This window comes from Thalassophryne amazonica, chromosome 15, assembly GCF_902500255.1.
Source record: "Thalassophryne amazonica chromosome 15, fThaAma1.1, whole genome shotgun sequence".
In the NCBI taxonomy this organism is placed as follows: Eukaryota; Metazoa; Chordata; class Actinopteri; order Batrachoidiformes; family Batrachoididae; genus Thalassophryne; species Thalassophryne amazonica.
In genome coordinates, this window is record NC_047117.1 from 60,122,149 (window position 1) to 60,141,861 (window position 19,713).

Consider the following 19,713-nt stretch of genomic DNA (forward strand, 5'->3'; position numbering starts at 1 on the left):
GTTTCAAAAAGGAATAGATTTATTTGTCAGTTTTCTGTCTGAAAAGTAAAAAACTAGTTTTGGTTCCCCTGATGGACCATTTAACTGATAATACTTTAGATTTTTAAAAATGAATCTGATTAACATGTTTGAAAGATTATTTCATTACTGTTGGCTCTTATTTGGATTAGAAAGCACTCCACAGAGACTTGAAGGGATTTTTTTCCATGTAAATAAATTTTTGAGGCACTTAGAACTTCAAGCAAAGAATACATATGAATCCACTGTATTTCCTAGTTTTCACCACTTTAACAGTATATCTTCAGTCTAAGGAATGATGACAACTTGAATTTTACTCAGTTACTGGAAGCTTGGTGCTATGTTGTGTTGACATTGTGAAGCCAATATACACGTACAGAAATGTAACGGCTATAAAGTATCTAATAAAATATTCAATGTTCATAGAATATATTATTTAATCCCAAACCATCTTAATGGGTTCATTTCCAAGAAAGCTAAATGGTACCTCACACAGATAGCATCAAGAGACATTGAGCTATAACTAGGCTAGGCTAGGCTAGGCTAGGTGGTGCGACAGAGGCCAGCAGGAGCCGCTGTGCGTCTGGTACTCAATAAACTTCACTCCCCAACCCCAAAAGATGTTCTGGCCACAGATGCCAGGGCCCATGAATTTTAACCTCATGTTTAGAGCATCTCTCATAATGGAGATTGTGAGTTTGGGTCCCGAGAGTGGAGCAAGTGGAGAGACAGTACAAACACAACACAGAGGTTAACCCTCTGGGGTCCGAGGGTATTTTTTGGACAGTTCACTCGCCTGTTTTATTATTGCTGTTAACAGCTCTCCCTCCATCCCACAATCAAGTTTTATGTCTCTTTTTTCAGGACAAACTATCTTTCAGAATATATATGTTTTTGTTGTGTTTTATAAGTGTAATAAAGGTTTACAATCAAAAATAGGCAAGGAAAAAAAAAGCAAAAAATAATTTTCCACACACATTTATTCAAAACACACAGCAAACTATAATAAACAACTGTTTTGACACTTTATAAAGGTAATTTGAGGTCTTGTGTGAAAGACTGAACAACAAAAAGGTTCAAACAATAAACACAAATGCACATTTTGAACAATATATACAAAATGGTGTATGTGTTTTGTTGTCCATTGATATGGTAAACAGTGCTTTACACAAAGAAAGCAATAGAGTTATCCAGTAACATTCACATGCAAACTAGTGGAGCAATCCTGATAGTTACACACTCTTTGTTTGAGCACGTGAGATTGTCATCAGATGCTCTCCGTCTGCTCCTGCTTTCACTGATCGCTGTGCGTAATGGCGCAGGGCACACTGAGTATGTGCTAATAGTATGTACTCATTGGAGCACCCAGGGGGCTATTCAAACGGGCCAACTAGTAACATATCACTCCTGAAAATGATCTTTGGCTTTTCATGTGAGGTAAATCTGCCCTACGACTGGATTTTGGAAAACCATGTGATGGTGAACCAATTCCGATTGGACACTCACATTGCGCATGTCATCATACAGCTTCTATGAGGAGTACAAAGATGGCCGATGGCTGGCTCGAAAGTCTGCGGAGTTAACTTTTCAGCAAAAAAAAAGTACGTTTCTATCTCATATCATTCAAAGGTTATTTAGAATTTAGTAAAGCTTGGTCTTGGTCTTGGTCGGCCCCAGAGGGTTAAACTGGCAGTTCTGCATAGTCAAGTTCTGTAGGTTTGTGTTACATTGACAGTCATCCAATGAGATGACATCTTAGGTAGCTAGATAATATATTCTGTGTCCTGATAATGGCATCAGGCTCGGACAGCACAAATGTAGATGAGTGGGTTAAAAATGATCAATGCTATTATTTTTTAAATGTTATTGATTAGTTCTTGATGCATTTTGATGCATGAGATCAATCCCAAAATCAACTTTGTTTTGCCTATATATTATCCTGTATAGACTTGTTTATCCTAGTGCCAGCGAATGAGGTCAGCTACTAACAGTGAAAAGAAACATGGTCTCCAGTAGATGGGCAAACACGTCATGAAATATACAACAAAATGGGGAAAGTAAAACCAGAATTAATGAATGGATATAAATGGTTCCAAAACTATTCATCAGTCCTGCAACTTAGTGACAACTAACCTGAAACAGATTCAGAATGTGTTGAAATGATCACCCCCTTATTTCAGACCTTGTTCCAGAGTCCAGCTGAAAAGTAAGACAGCAAATCATGAGGTGAAATATGCAACATAATGTAAGAATAAAGATTTTGGATTTTGTTGATCTCTTCCTCTATTATATAGTATTTTCCTTGTTGCTTGTCAACCTGCAGCACCTGCAAGAAAGAAAGGAAAGGAAACTAATGCTGCACAAGGTCTGGATGTGTATGCTGGAGATTTAACACTAATGTGGTGCAGCAAGCAGGGATGGACAGCAGAGAAACACCAAGATTCATGCATGTGCATGGAGGTGTGGGCAAATCAGCAGAACCCCTGCTGTTCACTTTTCCTCCCATCTAGTAATCAAGGCAAAATGCCTTGAAGTTGATTTTGGTCATCAGTCCTATTCATACTGTATGTGCATCAGTTATTGACTTCATTGTTGTTCCCTCCACAGGTCGGTGCACAAATATTCATCACTTTCCTTTTCCTCACAAATTAATATTCATGATGAAATATTTTTTCAAAAATGTTCTGCAAAACATTGACTTAAGTTTTTTCCATTTGTTTTTTTATCCCCAGTATCAAAGTTTTACTGACATGATCTCAAACGTTCCCAGCTAGAACACTATCATCATCATGATTATTATATCTCCTCCCTGCATAACCTTCCTTGAGCCTTAGAGGAGAGTTCATTCCATTCTTGTTTGTACTATGATCTTGGGACCCCAATAAACCTTCCTCGAAGCCGTGTGAGAGAGAGAGAGGTCTTTATGGATGGAGAATTGGAAGTGGTTTAATGAGTGCAGCAAAGCTTCCAGATTAGCTCATAAATATGATTCATGATTGTACGTGTGCAGTGGAGATGTCCTCAAAGTTCCATGGCTCAGTGAAGTGAGGGTGGGGAGGGACCCGGGGCACATTGTGCATTCACGGGCTCTGTAGAAAGCTTGTTAGGGGTATTTTACTGGTGCATGTAGGGTAACTGTCAATCAGAGAATTCTCGCCAGTGAATGGGTGTGATGTGAGCTGCACACAAAATATATCTATATATGAAGAGTTCAGATGCAAAACCCAGCATCTCCAAAACCATAAATTTTTAGTTGACGCCAACATGTATTTGACTGTCAAGGGGACCATCAGTGTGCAAAATATGAAAGAATTTGAACAAGCTGTTTTCATGTTACTGATGAAATTCTGTGCATTTCCGTATAGGGTTTCCTTTAAATCTCCATTTTCAACAGCATTTCTCTCCATTTGAAAAAAAAGGAGTTACTGGGTTTTGCATCTAAACTCTTCATATTTAGATCACTTTGACCATTTTAATAACAGTAAGACGAAGACCTAAATCCTATATAGGACCTGAGACCCATTGATAGCAGCACTTATTCACCAGTACCATAGCGTGAAGCGGATGAGAATCTATAACTCTCCCTGGATGGGATGCCAGTCCATGGCAGGTTACTTCCCCAGCCTAGGCTGGTTCTACTTCACATCCATTTAGCTGAAAAAGTGCAAAGAGCAGGTCCACCAGGCAACAGCTTGGACACAAAAACAGAACAGTTAGTAGAACCACATGAAGATCAATTCAATATCTATTTATCATTATGGTCAGCGGGAGAGTCTTATATTCATTGAAGACTATCCAAAATTAGTTTCATGAGACTGAATCTTTCCCCATGGCTGGCTACCAAACGTGAGACTGAAGACAGTGATGTACTACAGCTATTTATATGTTTGAGAGAATGGACTTCAGACATGGGGTCCAATACTTTGCATTGTATTTAAATACAAATACTTTAGATTTTCAAATTACAAATACAAATACAAATATGTTGTACTTTTTCAAATACAAATAAATACTTTATATTTTGAGTGTTTCAAGTACAAATACAAATACTTTCTATGAACTATAAACAACAAATCAACACAAAAACTGATAAACCGGTGACAATTTATTGTGAAAATAGCATGACCAAATACTACTGATAAGTAAAGGATTGAATGTTTTATCACAAATTCACTATTATAATATCACAGGCAATAATCAAACTATCACAATCTATATTCAAGACGGTGTCACAGAGATTCCCTAGTTTGAAAAGTATTTGAAAAAGTATTTGTAAAAGTATTTGGAAATACTTGGGATCAGCAATGTATTTGAAATACAAATACTTTGAATTCAAAATCAGAAAATACTAATACAAATACTCTGAAAAATGTATTTAAGTATTTTCAAATACAAATACTTTTGTATTTGGCCCCATGTCTGGTGGACTTTAATTTAAAGGACTCAGTGGACTCAGGAACTGAGTACTAGAGGTAGGTGGATCGATCCTAATATTGATAACATCGATACCAACGCTGGTATTGATATTGAATGATCCTCGTGTAAAAAGATTGATACTCAAGCTTTTTTTCCTCTCCCGCACGGACTGACTGCTGCGCACACAGATTCATCAAAGTGTACTCTCTGTCTGTAAGAGCATTGCTGCGCTGTGTCATACAACAAGGAGCAGCGCACCCTCCCCCCTCTGGTCTTGCCAACAGCCATGCAGGTAGGCTCAGCCTGGCCCGCCCATTCAGCGCTCTCCTCAAGTCAGCCCTCTACCTCAGGAGATTTTGTTTTAAGTTGTGTTGAGTGATATAATTTTTTAAACAAAAATGTTGATTGTGATAATAAAGTATTTTGTTGTCATGTACAATGTTTGGCGAAATTCTATCATAGGTCTTTTGGATCCTTTGGATCTATGAAGCTTAAATATGAAAAAGTATCAGTATCTGTAGATATCGGCAATACTGGGCCTGTATTTACTTGGTATCGGATCAATACCAAAATTCCTGGTATCTCCCACCTCTACTGAGTACAATATGAGAAAGCCTTGCCTGTTGATTTACTTTTTACCTTCAGAACACAAAGTAGTCTCACATTCTGAGAAGGCAGGCTATAGAAAGGGGCGATTGAAAAGTTTTGGGCCTGATGCAGAAAAAGTGGAATATGATTCTCCATCATTTGCATTCTGAGAAACCAACATTTCTTAAAATTGCACCCAGTGAGTCAAAACTTCACACATTCTCAAGAAATGTTGGTTTCTCAGAATGCATTTTAGAAGATTTACAGGGGGCTTCAACATTAGGAATTTTATATCTTAGCAGAGGAACCTTAAAGAATATCCATATATTTGTGTTTGGGGTAACTGGGTGTGAAGATGAATTACCCTTTTAGGGATCAATAAAGTTGAATCTTGAATCGAAAGTAACCACTATGGTGGTTTGGTGATGGAGAACGGGTGGAATTTCATTTGAACGTGAAACGACTTGCACATGTATGCAGTACGTAACACAAAGAAACACATTTTATGTTCCAGTTGGTTTGCTTCTTGATTAAAGCAGTTCATTCTGCACAATTTTATTTCCTCAGCTTCTCCTTTACTGCTCCTCCTCACAGCGCTGAATGAAGACACTGATTACATGCTGTCATTTTTCTGGAGGTCACTTGTCACCACTAATGGCTGTACAAAATGCCACAGGCATGCCACTTAACTGACACAATCTACACTAAAAGGCGCTGAGAAGGGAGGGCGCATAATGAGACGAAGGTGTAATTAAAAAAGTGGATGAATGTGTAGCTTTGGACTTATTTAACTGACCTGTTTGGCAAGCTTTTTGCTCTGTACCCATACATTTTACTCATGGTTTGAGTTTATCACAGAGCGCAACACAATAACACAGAGATGCACAAGCACAGAACAGCTGCTATCACATCGTAACAAGAACAGCAGGGAAAAATGATTGTTCCTTGATTTTTTTCCTTCATTCCACAAAGCAAGATTAACAGAAATACAGTCCTTTCACATGATTATTAACTAACAGCCATGCTAGCTATGCTATGTGCTCACTGGCTAGCTATTATGGCCAAGTCGCTGGAATGTTTGTCCATACTAGCTTATGTTGACAGCTGTCATTATTATACAAATAAGGAATGTTTATGAGTTCAATGGTACGAATTCTCAAGATCGGCACCCACGTGACGTGGTGAAGTGGCCAATCCGAAGGCGAGAATTCGTACTTCCATTCCCCCTATTGACGTATCCCATAATCCCTTGCGTGCCAGAGAGACGCTGCAGTCAAACAACAAAGAGAATCCACATGATGACAATTGTAAATTAATATTATACTACAAAAATGTCATTTTTTTATGCTTTTCATCACGTTAATAAGAGACTGCTGCATGATACCCTGACAACTTGATAAAACAATTATAACAAATAATCCGTGTCTGTTACGTTTAATCTGCGTGGAATTTAATAAACGCAAACCGAATTTCAGACATATTATATATATTAGTCTGGAACAAAGACGACAAACAGTGTTGTAAAGAACAATAATCAAGACGTTAAGGAGCAAACTTCACTTTCCCCAGAATGACATGATCAGGAAGCGAGCGTAGCTCACAGCAGCTCTCACTGAAAATAACAGGGAGACAGCCTGTGATTCTCATGTTTACACAAAACAAATGCAATAACGTCTAAAAACCCAGAGAGTATATTCACAAGAGTTTTAGGCACAATATAAAAATAGTTTTATGTTGCGATGTTAATGGTGTTGTCCATGTGCAGCGGTTAAAGTGCAGCGTGATCAGAGCGTCTCAATGCAGTTCTCAATGTTACTGAGATCTCGCAGCGTGGTGACCTCTCCGAGGTTTTGAGGGATTTGAAACATCAATAGGGCGAATGACAACACGCTCGGGCTGTGTGCTGTTCTAGAGAAATCAGCCCGTTTCTTTATTGTCTCTAACAGCCAGCTGACAGCTATCAATTTAATTTAAATACAAAACATGATGCACACTTCATATTTCATTATTTTGTTGTATTTCATGTTAGTCATAAATAATGTTAAAAAATTGTAAATTTATTAAAAATAATTTTAAAAAACCTAAGAAATCACATGTACATAAGTATTCACAGCCTTTGGCATGAAGCTCAAAATTGAGCTCAGGCGCATCCTGTTTCCACTGATCATCCTTGAGATGTTTTTACAGCTTACTTGGGATAAATTCCACCTGGGATAAATTCAGTTGATTGGACATGTTTTGGAAAGTGGGTGAGACTGTCACGACGAAGTGCACAACAGTGCGGCGCCAAAATGCAAGTGTCAGGGCACCTTAAGCAACATTGCCTCTGTGTGTATTGTAATCTGAGCTTTTCTGTTTCTTGGAGACCACCTGGGGTAAACTCAGTTGATTGGACATGTTTTGGAAAGGCACACACCTGTCTTCATATAAGGTCCCACATTTGACAGTGTAGGTCAGAGCACAAACCAAGCATGAAGTCAAAGGAATTGGCTGTAGACCTCTGAGACAGGATTATCTCGAGGCACAAATCTGGGGAAGGGTACAAGAAACATTTCTGCTGCTTTGAAGGTCCCAATGAGCACAGTGGCCTCCATCATCCATAAATGGAAGAAGTTCAGATCCACCATGACTCTTCCTAGAGCTGGCCACCCGTATAAACTGAGCGATTGGGGGAGACGGGCCTCAGTCAGGGAGGTGACCAAGAACCAAATGATCACTCTGTCAGAGCTCCAGCATTCCTCGGTGGAGAGGGGAGAACCTTCCAGAAGATCAACCATCTCTGCAGTAATCCACCAATCAGGCCTGTATGGTAGAGTGGCCAGACGGAAGCCCACCTGGAGTTTGCCCAAAGGTACCTGAAGGACTCTCAGACCAGCTTTCATTTTTCAGCACCAGAGGTTGTCACTTGCATAAAAATTTGTTAGTTTTCCCCAATATGGGGAAGGGAGTATGTGCACAGGTTTAACTGCAAATATGCAGGACAGAATTTTGTCCCACACAAAGGAAACATTCAGTGACTGAGGATTACTGGAAATCAAACATTCAATGTGCAAACCTGGATCTTGAAGGAACAATGGAGTAAGAATTTTGGCTAAATCAATATTTGGCAGACTTGCTTCAACAGAAAGCATGAAGTACGAGCCACCTGACAGCGGGCACCAGGAGGGAGAGCACTGACATGATCCTCAATGCTGGTGTGCAACAGCAGCAGGAACTCAGTTCCCAGCTGCAGGGAGCCGCAGTGGAACAAAGTGTAGTGCAGCGAGTCTCAGCTAATGAAGTGACTATGTGTTAGTAAGAAATAATGTTCAGTGTGTGAGAACTAAATAGCCGAGGTCTGCAGGGACGTGCTAATGCCTGTGGAGATGATGATGGAGCACCACTGAGTTTTAAAGCAGAGTTCACGTGTGTAACACAGAGAGAAACGGAGCTAAATGTCAACGTTGTCTCCTGCAGGAGATGCATGAGGGTGACATTATGTGCAGACAGCTGAAACGTGCTCTTGCCAGACTCACAAAATGTATCAGCTTCTCATATTAGCTTATTCTTTTTGCTTTTAAAGTAATGAAACTGTTAAAAGTGTGTCAGATCACTTAATGAGCACTGGCGCATATTATGATGAAAAACTGCACAGAGACGTCTAGGAGTTGTAATGAGTAAATATCTGATTGGGAATAAAGGTGAAACCAATGTATTATATGGCTACGTCTAATGACTGTTTTTGTAATCAAGTAATCTAATCTGTTTTGGGGGGGTTTAATTAATCAGTTAATTTCATTTTTTTAATGTATTGACTGATTTTGGATGAGTCGATTATCCTTTAGTTAACCCTCAAACGACCAAGCAATTTTAACAATAAAATAAAATAAAATTTACAAATTGTGGTCATTTAAGACCCTGTTATATTTTATACTTTTTAATGGTTCTGTTTGTGTTTATCACATCTATATTGACTTCTTAATCTATTACATATATTCTAACATGTTATAATTAATTATTGATGTTATACAATAAAATAAAAGCCTGTAATGTAAAAATCTAACATAATGCTAAAATACCCTCGGCCGTATGAGCATTGTGTTCTTTATCGTTTGCAGTTGTTAAATTATTAAATACTATTGTCTTATGTACAAATTGTACTTGTTCATTAAAGCCTCTTTATCAATCAAAAACAATACTGGCATTTTATTGGTGTCTGCAGGAGGCTTTGTGTGTGTGTGTGTGTGTGTGTGTGTGTGTGTGTGTGTGTGTGTGTGTGTGTGTGTGTGTGTGTGTGTGCGCACGTACATGAGCTCTTAACAACAGTGGAAGTTGTGCAAATCTCGAGCAGTGTTGCCAACTCCTCAGTAAAAAAAGCAGCTATAGGCTGTCCCAAAGGTCGCCAGAAGATAGACACTCCCAAATGTCATAAAACTGTCACGTTCTATAAGGAATTTTTAAAAGAGAATTAATGTTAAAGAAACCCTTTACTTTTGTTATTGTACAAGTTCTGTTTTTTTTTCTATCTCTTTCTACTGTGGCCTTGTCCTTTCTTTGTTTACTGACAAAAAAAGACAAAAAAAAAAAGTGATTCTTGGTTTGTTTATTTATTTTGCCATTAAAATTGGCTACCACTCCTCAAAATAAATAAAATATCTTCTCAGAGCCAGGCTGACCGAGTCCGAGTGAGGTTTGCCATTCAATGTGGGAACAGCCGCGGAGGCATCGAGTGTGCATGTTTGAACACAGAGGCAGTGGTGTCAAAAGTACACACATTTGTTACTTAAGTAGAAGTATAGATACTGCAGTTTAAAAACACTCTGGTAAAAGTTGAAGTATCAGCTTGACCTCTTTACTCAAGTAAAAGTGAAAAAGTATGTGCTCCAAAACCTACTTAAAGTATAAAAGTATAAAGTAACCTTTAAAAAAAAAAAAAAAAAAAAAAGGTAGATGCCACTATATGAATTGAAAGCTTAATTTAAAAACTGATTCGTTCTACATGTGGCCCAAGACCCAAAACCCAAAATTACCCCCCAACACCACCTGCACGAAAATGTTTCAATTCTAGAAGCTCTGAAATGCAATCTGGGACTATTCCAGATGATAAACTGGAGTGAGTGCAGCATCCATTTAGTGAGAAAAAAAAAACGACTTTCCTTATTCAAATTCATTCCAGTAATATTCTGCTCTTACTAGGATGCAGCAGTTTTCTAGTTTGTCAGATAGTTCTGGAGGAAATCACTGAAGAAATTAACAAACTGAAAATATGGTTTGACTGAAACAAACTGTCATTAAATAAGACAGGGATGAAGTGGAGGTGTAAGAGTCACTAGGTGTTCACAGGAAACGTATTTATTTCTGTATGTATGTATTTATTTATGTATGTTCATATAGTTGCTTTTATATTTTCTGTTGTGTTTCTATTCAGGTTCTTTTTGCCTCTTTCTCTAAAACTGTATATAATAATCATTAGATTATTGATATATAAACAAACATAAATTTAAGAAATATTACAATTTGAAAACAAATGCACCCGAACGTGATGAGAGCTGCAGTTGCTTAATGCTAACTTTTAACATTGAAAATGCCATAGACATGCTAACGCGTTAGCATCGCTCCTGTTTTTAAGTTATAAAATACATCTATCAGCTGTTTCAGAAGACCATAACAGGTCGGTTTAACATAGAAAAGGTAACTAATACTCACAGAAGTATGCTCTTTAGGGTTTTAGCAGGGGAAAATTAAGTGAAAGAAAGAAAGAATAAACGAAGCAATAGGTCGAAGCATTGCTTCAATCTGCGAACCACTGCTTCGATTGGTTCACGGTTCAAAGCAAAGCCGTGCTGCAGAAAAGTTGATTACAGGCGCACATGACGTGAAATATATATATAAACATTAAACTGAAGCCAAGAGTAACGAGACTGTTTGTTTTAAAAATGTAAGGAATAGAAAGTACAGATACTTGTGTGAAAATGTAATGAGTAGAAGTCAGAAGTAGGCAGAAAAATAAGTAAAGGAGTAAAGTATAGATACCTAAAAAGTGTACTTAAGTACGGTTACTTGACACCTCTGCACAGAGGATATCCCTCCGCTCAGTGCTTTGGGCTGCAGCGGAGGCAGAGGCGGGGGACCCGCTGCCACTAGATTTGTCACTAGTCACTTTTGAGAAAATAAGTCGTCCGTAGGGTTTGGAAAGTCAGCAGATTTAGCGAGAAAGTTGCCAAGTTGGCAACACTGAAATCAAGGAATATTTGTAGATCACCCTCTGTGCATTTGCTGGTCTTAATGAAACAAATTTAACTCCATAAAAAGTTAGCTTTGAGTTAGTAGAAGTTAGTGTGCACGGTGATGTCCATGAAATGTCTTATAAATTACTGTAGAGGAGTTATTGGCAGTGGTGGGCACAGTTCCACTAATCCGCTAACCACTAATTAGCGATGCTAACTTTTTCATTTGCAGAATAGCTTTTCAGCTACCTCAGAAAACCACCAGCAGCCCAATTAGCTTCACTTACATTTAGTTCTGCTATCTTTCAGTCCGCTAGCATTTTTTTTTTTTTTTTGCTGGTAAATTGAGTAAAGTTTAATGGTCAAAAACATTTGTAAACCCTAAAATAACGAAATGGTAAAATACACTCGGCCACATGAGCAGTGTCTTCTGTAGAATTTGCAGTTGTTTAATTAATTGTTAAGATCCCATTGACTTACATATAATTTGTACATGTTCAATAAAGCCCCTCTATCAATCAATCATAAACAATATTTAGGTTTAAACGGCATCTGCGGGGGCATGTGTGTATGTGTACATGAGCTTTCGACAAGAGCAACAGTTAGCTCTCGGTTAGCGGACGTTAGCATGCATGCTAATGTCAGCAAAATATCTTCGAAATCATTTCAGAGGTGTTATTAGGTTCCAAAAACAGTGTTTTCAGTTTTTGAAGTGTTTATTTCTCACTAGCGTTTACATAATATATGATAAAGGTGTTATATTTAGCAAAAATTAAGTGAAGTTAGAGACACCAGGAAGTGGCTTTTTTTTGTTGTTGTTTTTGTTTTTTGTGCTCTGTCACAAAATTATTCAAATTTTCGTGAGAGGGCTTTTTTTAAACTCACTAACCCTACTCCTACCCCCAACCCTAACCTTAACCATAACCATAACCATCCCAATCCCCCCAGCTTCACTTTTAATTTCGTGCAGCCATCATGGAATGAATTAGAATGAATTTGTGCTGCCATGACGAAAATGAGGTGTTTTTCATCACAATATCACGAACCAATAGATTAATGTATATTTTGTTCTCCTGAATCACGACATGCTGTGAGACCGGGTTGGAATTTGAAGACTCTGGCAGTAACAGGACTGGACCTATGCTGAGCACAGACAGACGGACAGACGGATGAAAAACCTTCACAATACCCGATGGCCATATTCGATGGCCTCAGGGTAAAAACAGTTTAAAATTTAAAAACACATGTACTGTTCAAAAAATTTCCATTCTCAGGTTCTTGAAATAGTTCGGAATGCGTTCAGAGAAATCAACCCTGACAGTTGCAGTTCAGTTTGGAGGACATTCCAAGCAGAGGGAGCAAAAAAACTAAAAGCCTTCTTTCCTGTTTCAGTCCGAACACAAGATACACAAAAGTACAACATGTCATTCAAGTGAAAAGCACAGCAACTTTCCAATAGCCAAAGAAAATTACATACATTTTTTCTCCCTCCACTCTCAGCAACCGGCCAAAATATCTGAAGAGCTCCTCAACAACCACACAGGGGCGGCAAAGTACCTTTCAAAATACGCTGCATATAACATCAAATCAAATCAAATCAATTTTATTTATATAGCGCCAAATCACAACAAACAGTTGGCCCAAGGCACTTTATATTGTAAGGCAAAAGCCATACAATAATTACAGAAAAACCCCAACGGTCAAAACAACCCCCTATGAGAAAGCACTTAGGGCCCTGTCCCACTGGCGTTTAGGAGGATTTGCGCATGAAATGAGGAGACAACAGCTGAGCGTCCGCAACAAAGGTGGGCGGAAATGACAAATGTCCCGGGGTGGATCAGCGAATACATGAGGAAGAAAAGCGGATATAACAGGGAACAGAAGCGAAGGCGACCGCGGAGGCGCCCCCATGAGGGGCACAGCAGCCGTGATGCACTCGCTTCATCCGTGCCCACACTGTCTGCATGCGCGACATACCATTTGCAACCGTGATGTGGCCGTGCTGGGCATGCGTCATATCTGTTTTGCACACTGTCCCGGTCCGCCGCCAAACCGCGCCAAGCCGTCGGTTGCGGATATCAGTGGATGACAGGGGATATGCGGCATGTTGGTTGTGTATGTCCTGCGTATGTCTTCAGTATGTGCTCAGGCAGTGATGCGGATCTCATCCGCAGCAGGATTTTTGAGCAGCTCAAAAATCCTGCTGAGGACATGCGTGCCTCTGCGGATGATCACGGACGTGTTCGGATGGCGGCCGACTCATACAGGAATGTTACACAGTTACTGCGGTTGTTTGGCAGATGTGGGCCACTTTGGGCGCATTCCATCCGCAAATCCTCCTAAACGCCCTGGGACAGGGCCCTTAGCGACAGTGGGAAGGAAAAACTCCCTTTTAACAGGAAGAAACCTCCAGCAGAACCAGGCTCAGGGAGGGGCAGTCTTCTAACATGATCAAAAAACAAACACACAATAACATAATTCACTCTGTGATGCTGCACATCGCAAGTTATGAGCCACTTCTTTCTCATTTTCTCAGTAATTGTGCACAAAGGCACAAATCCACAGAACGACAGAAGCAGCCCAAGAATATCTTGGCTCTGATGGTAGTATTTAGTATTTGGTAGTAGTATACAGTGTCATATAGTATATAGTTTGTGATATTATTTTGAGTTAATCACATACACACTTCCATTTTTTTTGCCATCAACATTTTTATTGTGCGCCAAGAGGACCAACGTGGATGTACAGACAGACTCCAAATTAAATTCAAATGTTTTAATTTCATATATTTGTGTGAACGATGTTTGACAGTCATCCTGCCACATTCGATAAGAACAGCTCAAACAAATTCTAACCATTTGTAGTGGTGCTGCACAGAGGCTCGTGGTGCACACGAATTCTAAATGATGGAGTTTAACTCATCCTGCTCCCTTGTTTTGCACTTAGGGTTGCTACAGCAAATCCAAGGTGGATCTGCATTAATTGGCACACGTTTTATGCAACTCCATATGACATGGAGAAATGTGGCAGGGGTGGGATTCAAATGGGGAACCTTCTGCACCAAAACCAAGTGCACTAACCACTTGGCCACCACCTCTGCCTGTATTTAACTCATCCTAATTGTTACTATTCACAATCCAACCACTGGGAGCAGTGGGAAGTCATAGTCGAGTCACTGGGGACCAACTCCAGATCAAGACACACTAACTTGGTCAAGGGTGAAAAAAAAGCCATGAAGACATTGGAAGAACATGCAAATTCCACATAGAAAGGAACTGTGCATGGGTGGAATCAAACCCTAGACCTTGTTGCTGTGAGACAGATTTCCAAATAACTGAGCGACCGTGGACCGTACCAGTGGGCCTCAAGGCCTGTGTAGAACTTACTTTACACAACACGGACACTGGGTGTGACAACGACAACTGCGCCTGTCAGACACACGCAATAACACTTGAATGGTGGACCCTTATAATGTAGGACCCTTTGAGTTTGTGTTTTCTTTCTCCTTCGTCTAAGTCTAAATGCTCTGCGTCACTTCCATCCAATGTGATCCATAAAAGAACCCTAGCATTTCCCTCACTGTTCTTCCATTATGGCTGAAATGACTAACGGCATTCACATAAGCATAATGATGCCGCCACCCGAGAGAGTGATGCTGTGGGAAATAACAGAATGAAGTGTTTTCTCCGCGGCTATTGCCAAAAAACAGAGCAGTATCAAAGAGTGGTATTAACCAACAAAACCACAGATCATTGTATGCAACACATCAAAGGTCATCATACAAAGTCTCCACTTATATCAGCATATGGCTGCATGAGTCACTCCCCTTCTTTTGGTTTCTGTCTATCACAGACGCTCACACATCCATGAAAAGCCTCATTTTTCATTCCATTTTACTTTCAGGTTGTGACACTCCTTCCACTGCGATAAGGATATCAGCCCTTCCAGGAAATCTCCTCCTTAACTTTGCAATCATTAACGTTCTCCTCTTTGGGATAATTCCAACAAGGAAATGCAAGCCTGAAAAACTCAACAGTGCGCACACACCAGAATATAGAAGAACTGTGAGAAACGACGTCCCTCTAAAGGTCAGTATCAAATCTAAAACCGGGGGGTGGTAAATCGGCTCGGTGAGATCCTGATGAAGTCACATCTTTAATTCTCATGTTCTAGTGAAATGCAAAAGAGCTGATGATGGGGATCACAGCATTGAGTGCACTGCTCTGGCTTCTTGGTGCATTTACTCTTACAAAACAAGGTATTTGAAAGAAATAATTTCTTATCTGTGTTAGAATTTGACATTTGCAGCCGAGAAGACTATGTATGATATAATAGAAGCTTTTTGTACTGAAGCTGCGTCTGATTTGTGTAACTCTGTGTGTGCAGATTTGGTTCGATTGAATGTGAGTCCTGTTGTAATGGCAGAGTGCGGCAAACAGGTCGCCTTAAACTGCAGCGTGTCTTCACTTCGAGATGGACTGTCAATCAAACGGATGGCATGGATCCAAAACAATAGGTCTTTGTGCACCATCAACAATGAAGAAACAATCACTCTGCATCACAAGAGCACGCAGAGTAACTTCCGTTGTGATTATAAGAACGGACACTTGTCCCTCGTCTTTGAAAACGTGCAGCCGCAAGAGACTGGAGAGTCGGTCGTCTACATGTGCAAGCTGCACTCCAACCATGAACTGAAACACGCGTACTCAACACTGGACTTGCAAGGTAAGAGTTCCCATCTGTCATTATAAATGTGGTGTAAATCTGAACGATCAGAACAAAATACGAAGGACTGTCCTGCATCGGCCACATTACGGAACCATCTTGGATTCTGAATGGCAACCACCCAGGAACACAACTGGTTCATCCCCAGCCATCCAACAACATGCTGGATCACGCCCAAAGAATCGTGCCACATGGCTAAAATACTCCCTCACAACACAAGACATATTATCAACGACATACAGGTGTCACCTTAGATCGCTGGCTAGCATCAAAGTCTCACAACCACAAAAAGTAAGACAGTAAGCACCGGAAGCCTAAAGATGTGGACTTTTCATTCTCCTGCAAAGGAACACCTCTTCCCAGTTGTCTCTTGATCACAAAGGCTATTATTTTAGAGCTGTATGCCTTAAAAAAATAAAACTTAAAGCAAACCGCAATTACATTTCAAAGGCTGTGGTTGAAATATCATTATTATTATGGCAATGGCTATACGCCCAACCGTTGGGCAGATAAGTCATATACATTGAACATTACATGCACAACCGCTGGGCAGATAAATATAATGTCTTATCGTATTCGCCCAACCGTGATCGTGTATTTGACACGTTTTGTGCATCTAAACTACATTTTTTACACCACTTTTTAAGGCTCTATTGTGGCGTATGTTTGACACATTTAATGGCGCCCTCTTTAATTAATGCGAAAACACCGCAATGGATGAAAACAGACAAAATTCATAAGCATTTTGAATGGAAGCCTGTTAACAACAACGAAAGAGTTTTTGAACAAAATGCTGCTTGTTGGCTGTAAGATGGTTTTAGTTTGACACTGTTCCCTGGGTGTGATGAGCCAAACAGAACCGCTTTAGATCACAGCTCCTACGCAGGCTGCGAACCCTCCAGCAGCCGGCGAGAAAATATCTGCCTTTTTTCCCTCCTGCAATGAAACCGGAAGTGATTTTAGAAGCACGCTCATTGGTCGGTTGTGGTTGGGTGTATATGCTTGCGAATTTACTTTATTGACCCAACGGTTGAGCGTATAGCCACTCCATATTATTATAGCCCTGTGATAGGATGGCGTCCTGTCCAGGGTGCACCCTGCCTCACGCCCCATGAGTGCTGGGATAGGCTCCAGTACCCTCACCCCCATGACCCTTAAATGGAGTAAGTGGGTATAGAAAATGAATGGATGGATTATTATTATTAATCCTACTATAATCATTGTAGAGTATAGCAACCCCCACACAAGCCTAACCCACATACACAACCCCACCATGGACACACTCAACCCCCCCCCCCCCCCCCCCCCCCACACACACACACACACAAAACCCCCCCTCTACCTCACATTCCCTGCCCATGGGACAGGTTTTTTCTACTAGTAGTACTAGACTTACACATATGATGAATTCAGTGCTGCTATTGTGTATTTTATGTAATTCTGTGAAGTATCGAAATATACTCGTAAATTTTGTTGTGTTTTTATTTATATTCATTTATATTTATATAAATCTAAATTTTATATAAATATAAATAAATATTAGTTTTTATTATTATTTATTTATTTGTATAAAATATAGTTTTCATATTTATATAAATAAATATAAAATTAATATTTTATATTTATATTCATTCACATCATCATTGAATAACCCAGGGTTCTTCACTGATAACGTGTCCAAGTAGCACTGGAAGGTGCATTAAACTCCTGTAATCATAAATTGCAGATTGTTTTGGAAGTGAACTGACAGTAACATCAAAACTCCTGTTGTCTCCTCAGAATGCTGCATTAACACCGAAGGCTGGGTGACATCCGATGGCGCTGCCTGTACCTTCACAAAGGTCTACCCAGATGGAGATGTGCACTGGTTCCTCGGCTCGCACAAAATCTCAGGCAGATTGCTGAGGAGTAACACAACGAAACGTGTTGAGGAAGGAGGATGGCTTACAATCCACAGTTTTCTGAAGATGAAAGATTCACATGTGTCTTACAACTGTTCCTTGTGGAGCCCCACATCTCGCCAATACATCTCAAGCATACTGCTTCACAGTCCCGAACGCCGGGTCAAGAGTGGTGTTGGACCCCACCTACCTATGTGGATTGTTCTGTTTGTTTCAATCCTTCTTCTTGTCATCATGAACTGATGTGTTAGACAAAGTAAAATGGACAGCGATAACACCAGAGTGCCAAGCATGATGCGCACTGATGAGGAACAATTGGAAAAAAGTGCGCTTCTGAAGAACTAGAGCAGCAGCACAATCAGTTGTGAGTCATCTTATATGGTTGAAAGGTTCATTGTTCTTCTTTACAGCTTGGCTCAGGCAAACAAGGAAATTGCAGACTGCTGAAAGATAACAAGCCAGCTAATAATCCTACATGGTATCAAATACTTTGCTGTATGCTGCTCAGTAACAGATGAATGAACAAAGCATATTTGTTTCATTATGCTTCATATCTGAAACACATTCATACAAGTAACTGCAGATTATTTTCAGGAATATTCATTTTTGAGAACGGTTGATGGGAACATATGACAACAGATGTGCCGACCTCACTGTGTGATCACTGTATGCACGCACACACTCCACGCTTCAATTAAAATCTGATGTTTTCCACAATGCTGTGAAGTCTCTGCAGAAACAAAGAAGCATCTGTTTGAATTGCATCAGATTGCTGAAAACTATTCATGCAGCAGCACTTTGGGATTCGTAGCTGCATGCTGCCCTCTGGTGAAATCTGTGTGATCAGTCACACAAGTGAATATGGCTGATGTCATCCAGTAATGTATACTGGGTGCGCAGGGACACCAAATTCTACAAACCAGCAGGGACAAATATTTAAGATGTTGGAAAATTAAATAGAGCATTTCAAACATATGCTATACTTGGCAGCATAGCTGCACAAACAGTCAGGGGCACTTGATTCCAGAAGGTCCCAGCATCATTCTCAGTGTATGTTATGAGTTTTGTCAGGAAGGGTATGGTGTAATAACGGTGTAATAAAAAAAACTTTGGCAGCACTCTTGTGTGCTTCATGCTACGGAATCAGGGGACAGACACCACTACCAACAAGTCTCTGGACCTATACACGATTTACTTCTTTACCACTCATCCACCCTGTTTGGCAAGAACCAGGTTCAACAAAAGGTAGTTGGTCCCTCAACCATCTTAGCCAAGAAGGAAATAATGTAATAATATAATTATTTTTCATTTTCCCAAAACTAGTAAGCTTAAACCTCTGGGGTCCGAAGGCATTTTTTGGACAGTTCACTCGCCTGGCATAAATGTTTTGTTATTGCTGTTAACAGCTGTCCCTGCATCCCACAATCAAGTTTTATGTCTCTTTTTTTCAGGACAACCTGTGCTTTCAGAAAATATATGTTTTTTTGTTGTGTTTTATAAGTGTAATAAAGGTTTACAATCAGAAATAAGAAAGGAAAAAATAAAGCAAAAAATAAATTTCCACACACATTTATTCAAAACACACAGCAAACTATAATAAACAACTATTTTGAGCTTTATAAAGGTAATTTGAGGTCTTGTGCGAAAGACTGTACAACAAAAAGGTTCAAACAATAAACACAAATGCACATTTTGAACAATATATACAAAATGGTCTATGCGTTTTGTTGTACAGTCTTTCGCATGATGATGTGCGCAGTGTGACGGTGAACCAATTCTGAATGGACACTCACACTGCGCACATCATCACACAGCTTCTATGAGGAGTACAAAGATGGCTGATGGCTGGCTCGAAAGTC

At 39.8% G+C, this 19,713-nt stretch overlaps 1 protein-coding gene across 1 annotated transcript in view; it reads left to right on the plus strand.

Moving 5' to 3' along the window:
• The window catches only part of LOC117527028, a 56,333-nt gene extending 37,765 nt beyond the window's left edge, over positions 1-18,568 (plus strand). The window contains exons 2-5 of the mRNA XM_034189169.1: positions 15,132-15,316; positions 15,402-15,486; positions 15,615-15,953; positions 17,733-18,568. Coding sequence (XP_034045060.1) covers positions 15,420-15,486; positions 15,615-15,953; positions 17,733-18,097 — 771 coding nt within the window. The 5' untranslated portion in view covers positions 15,132-15,316; positions 15,402-15,419 and the 3' untranslated portion in view covers positions 18,098-18,568. The remainder of the gene's footprint in view (positions 1-15,131; positions 15,317-15,401; positions 15,487-15,614; positions 15,954-17,732) is intronic.
• The last annotated feature ends 1,145 nt before the right edge of the window (positions 18,569-19,713 follow it).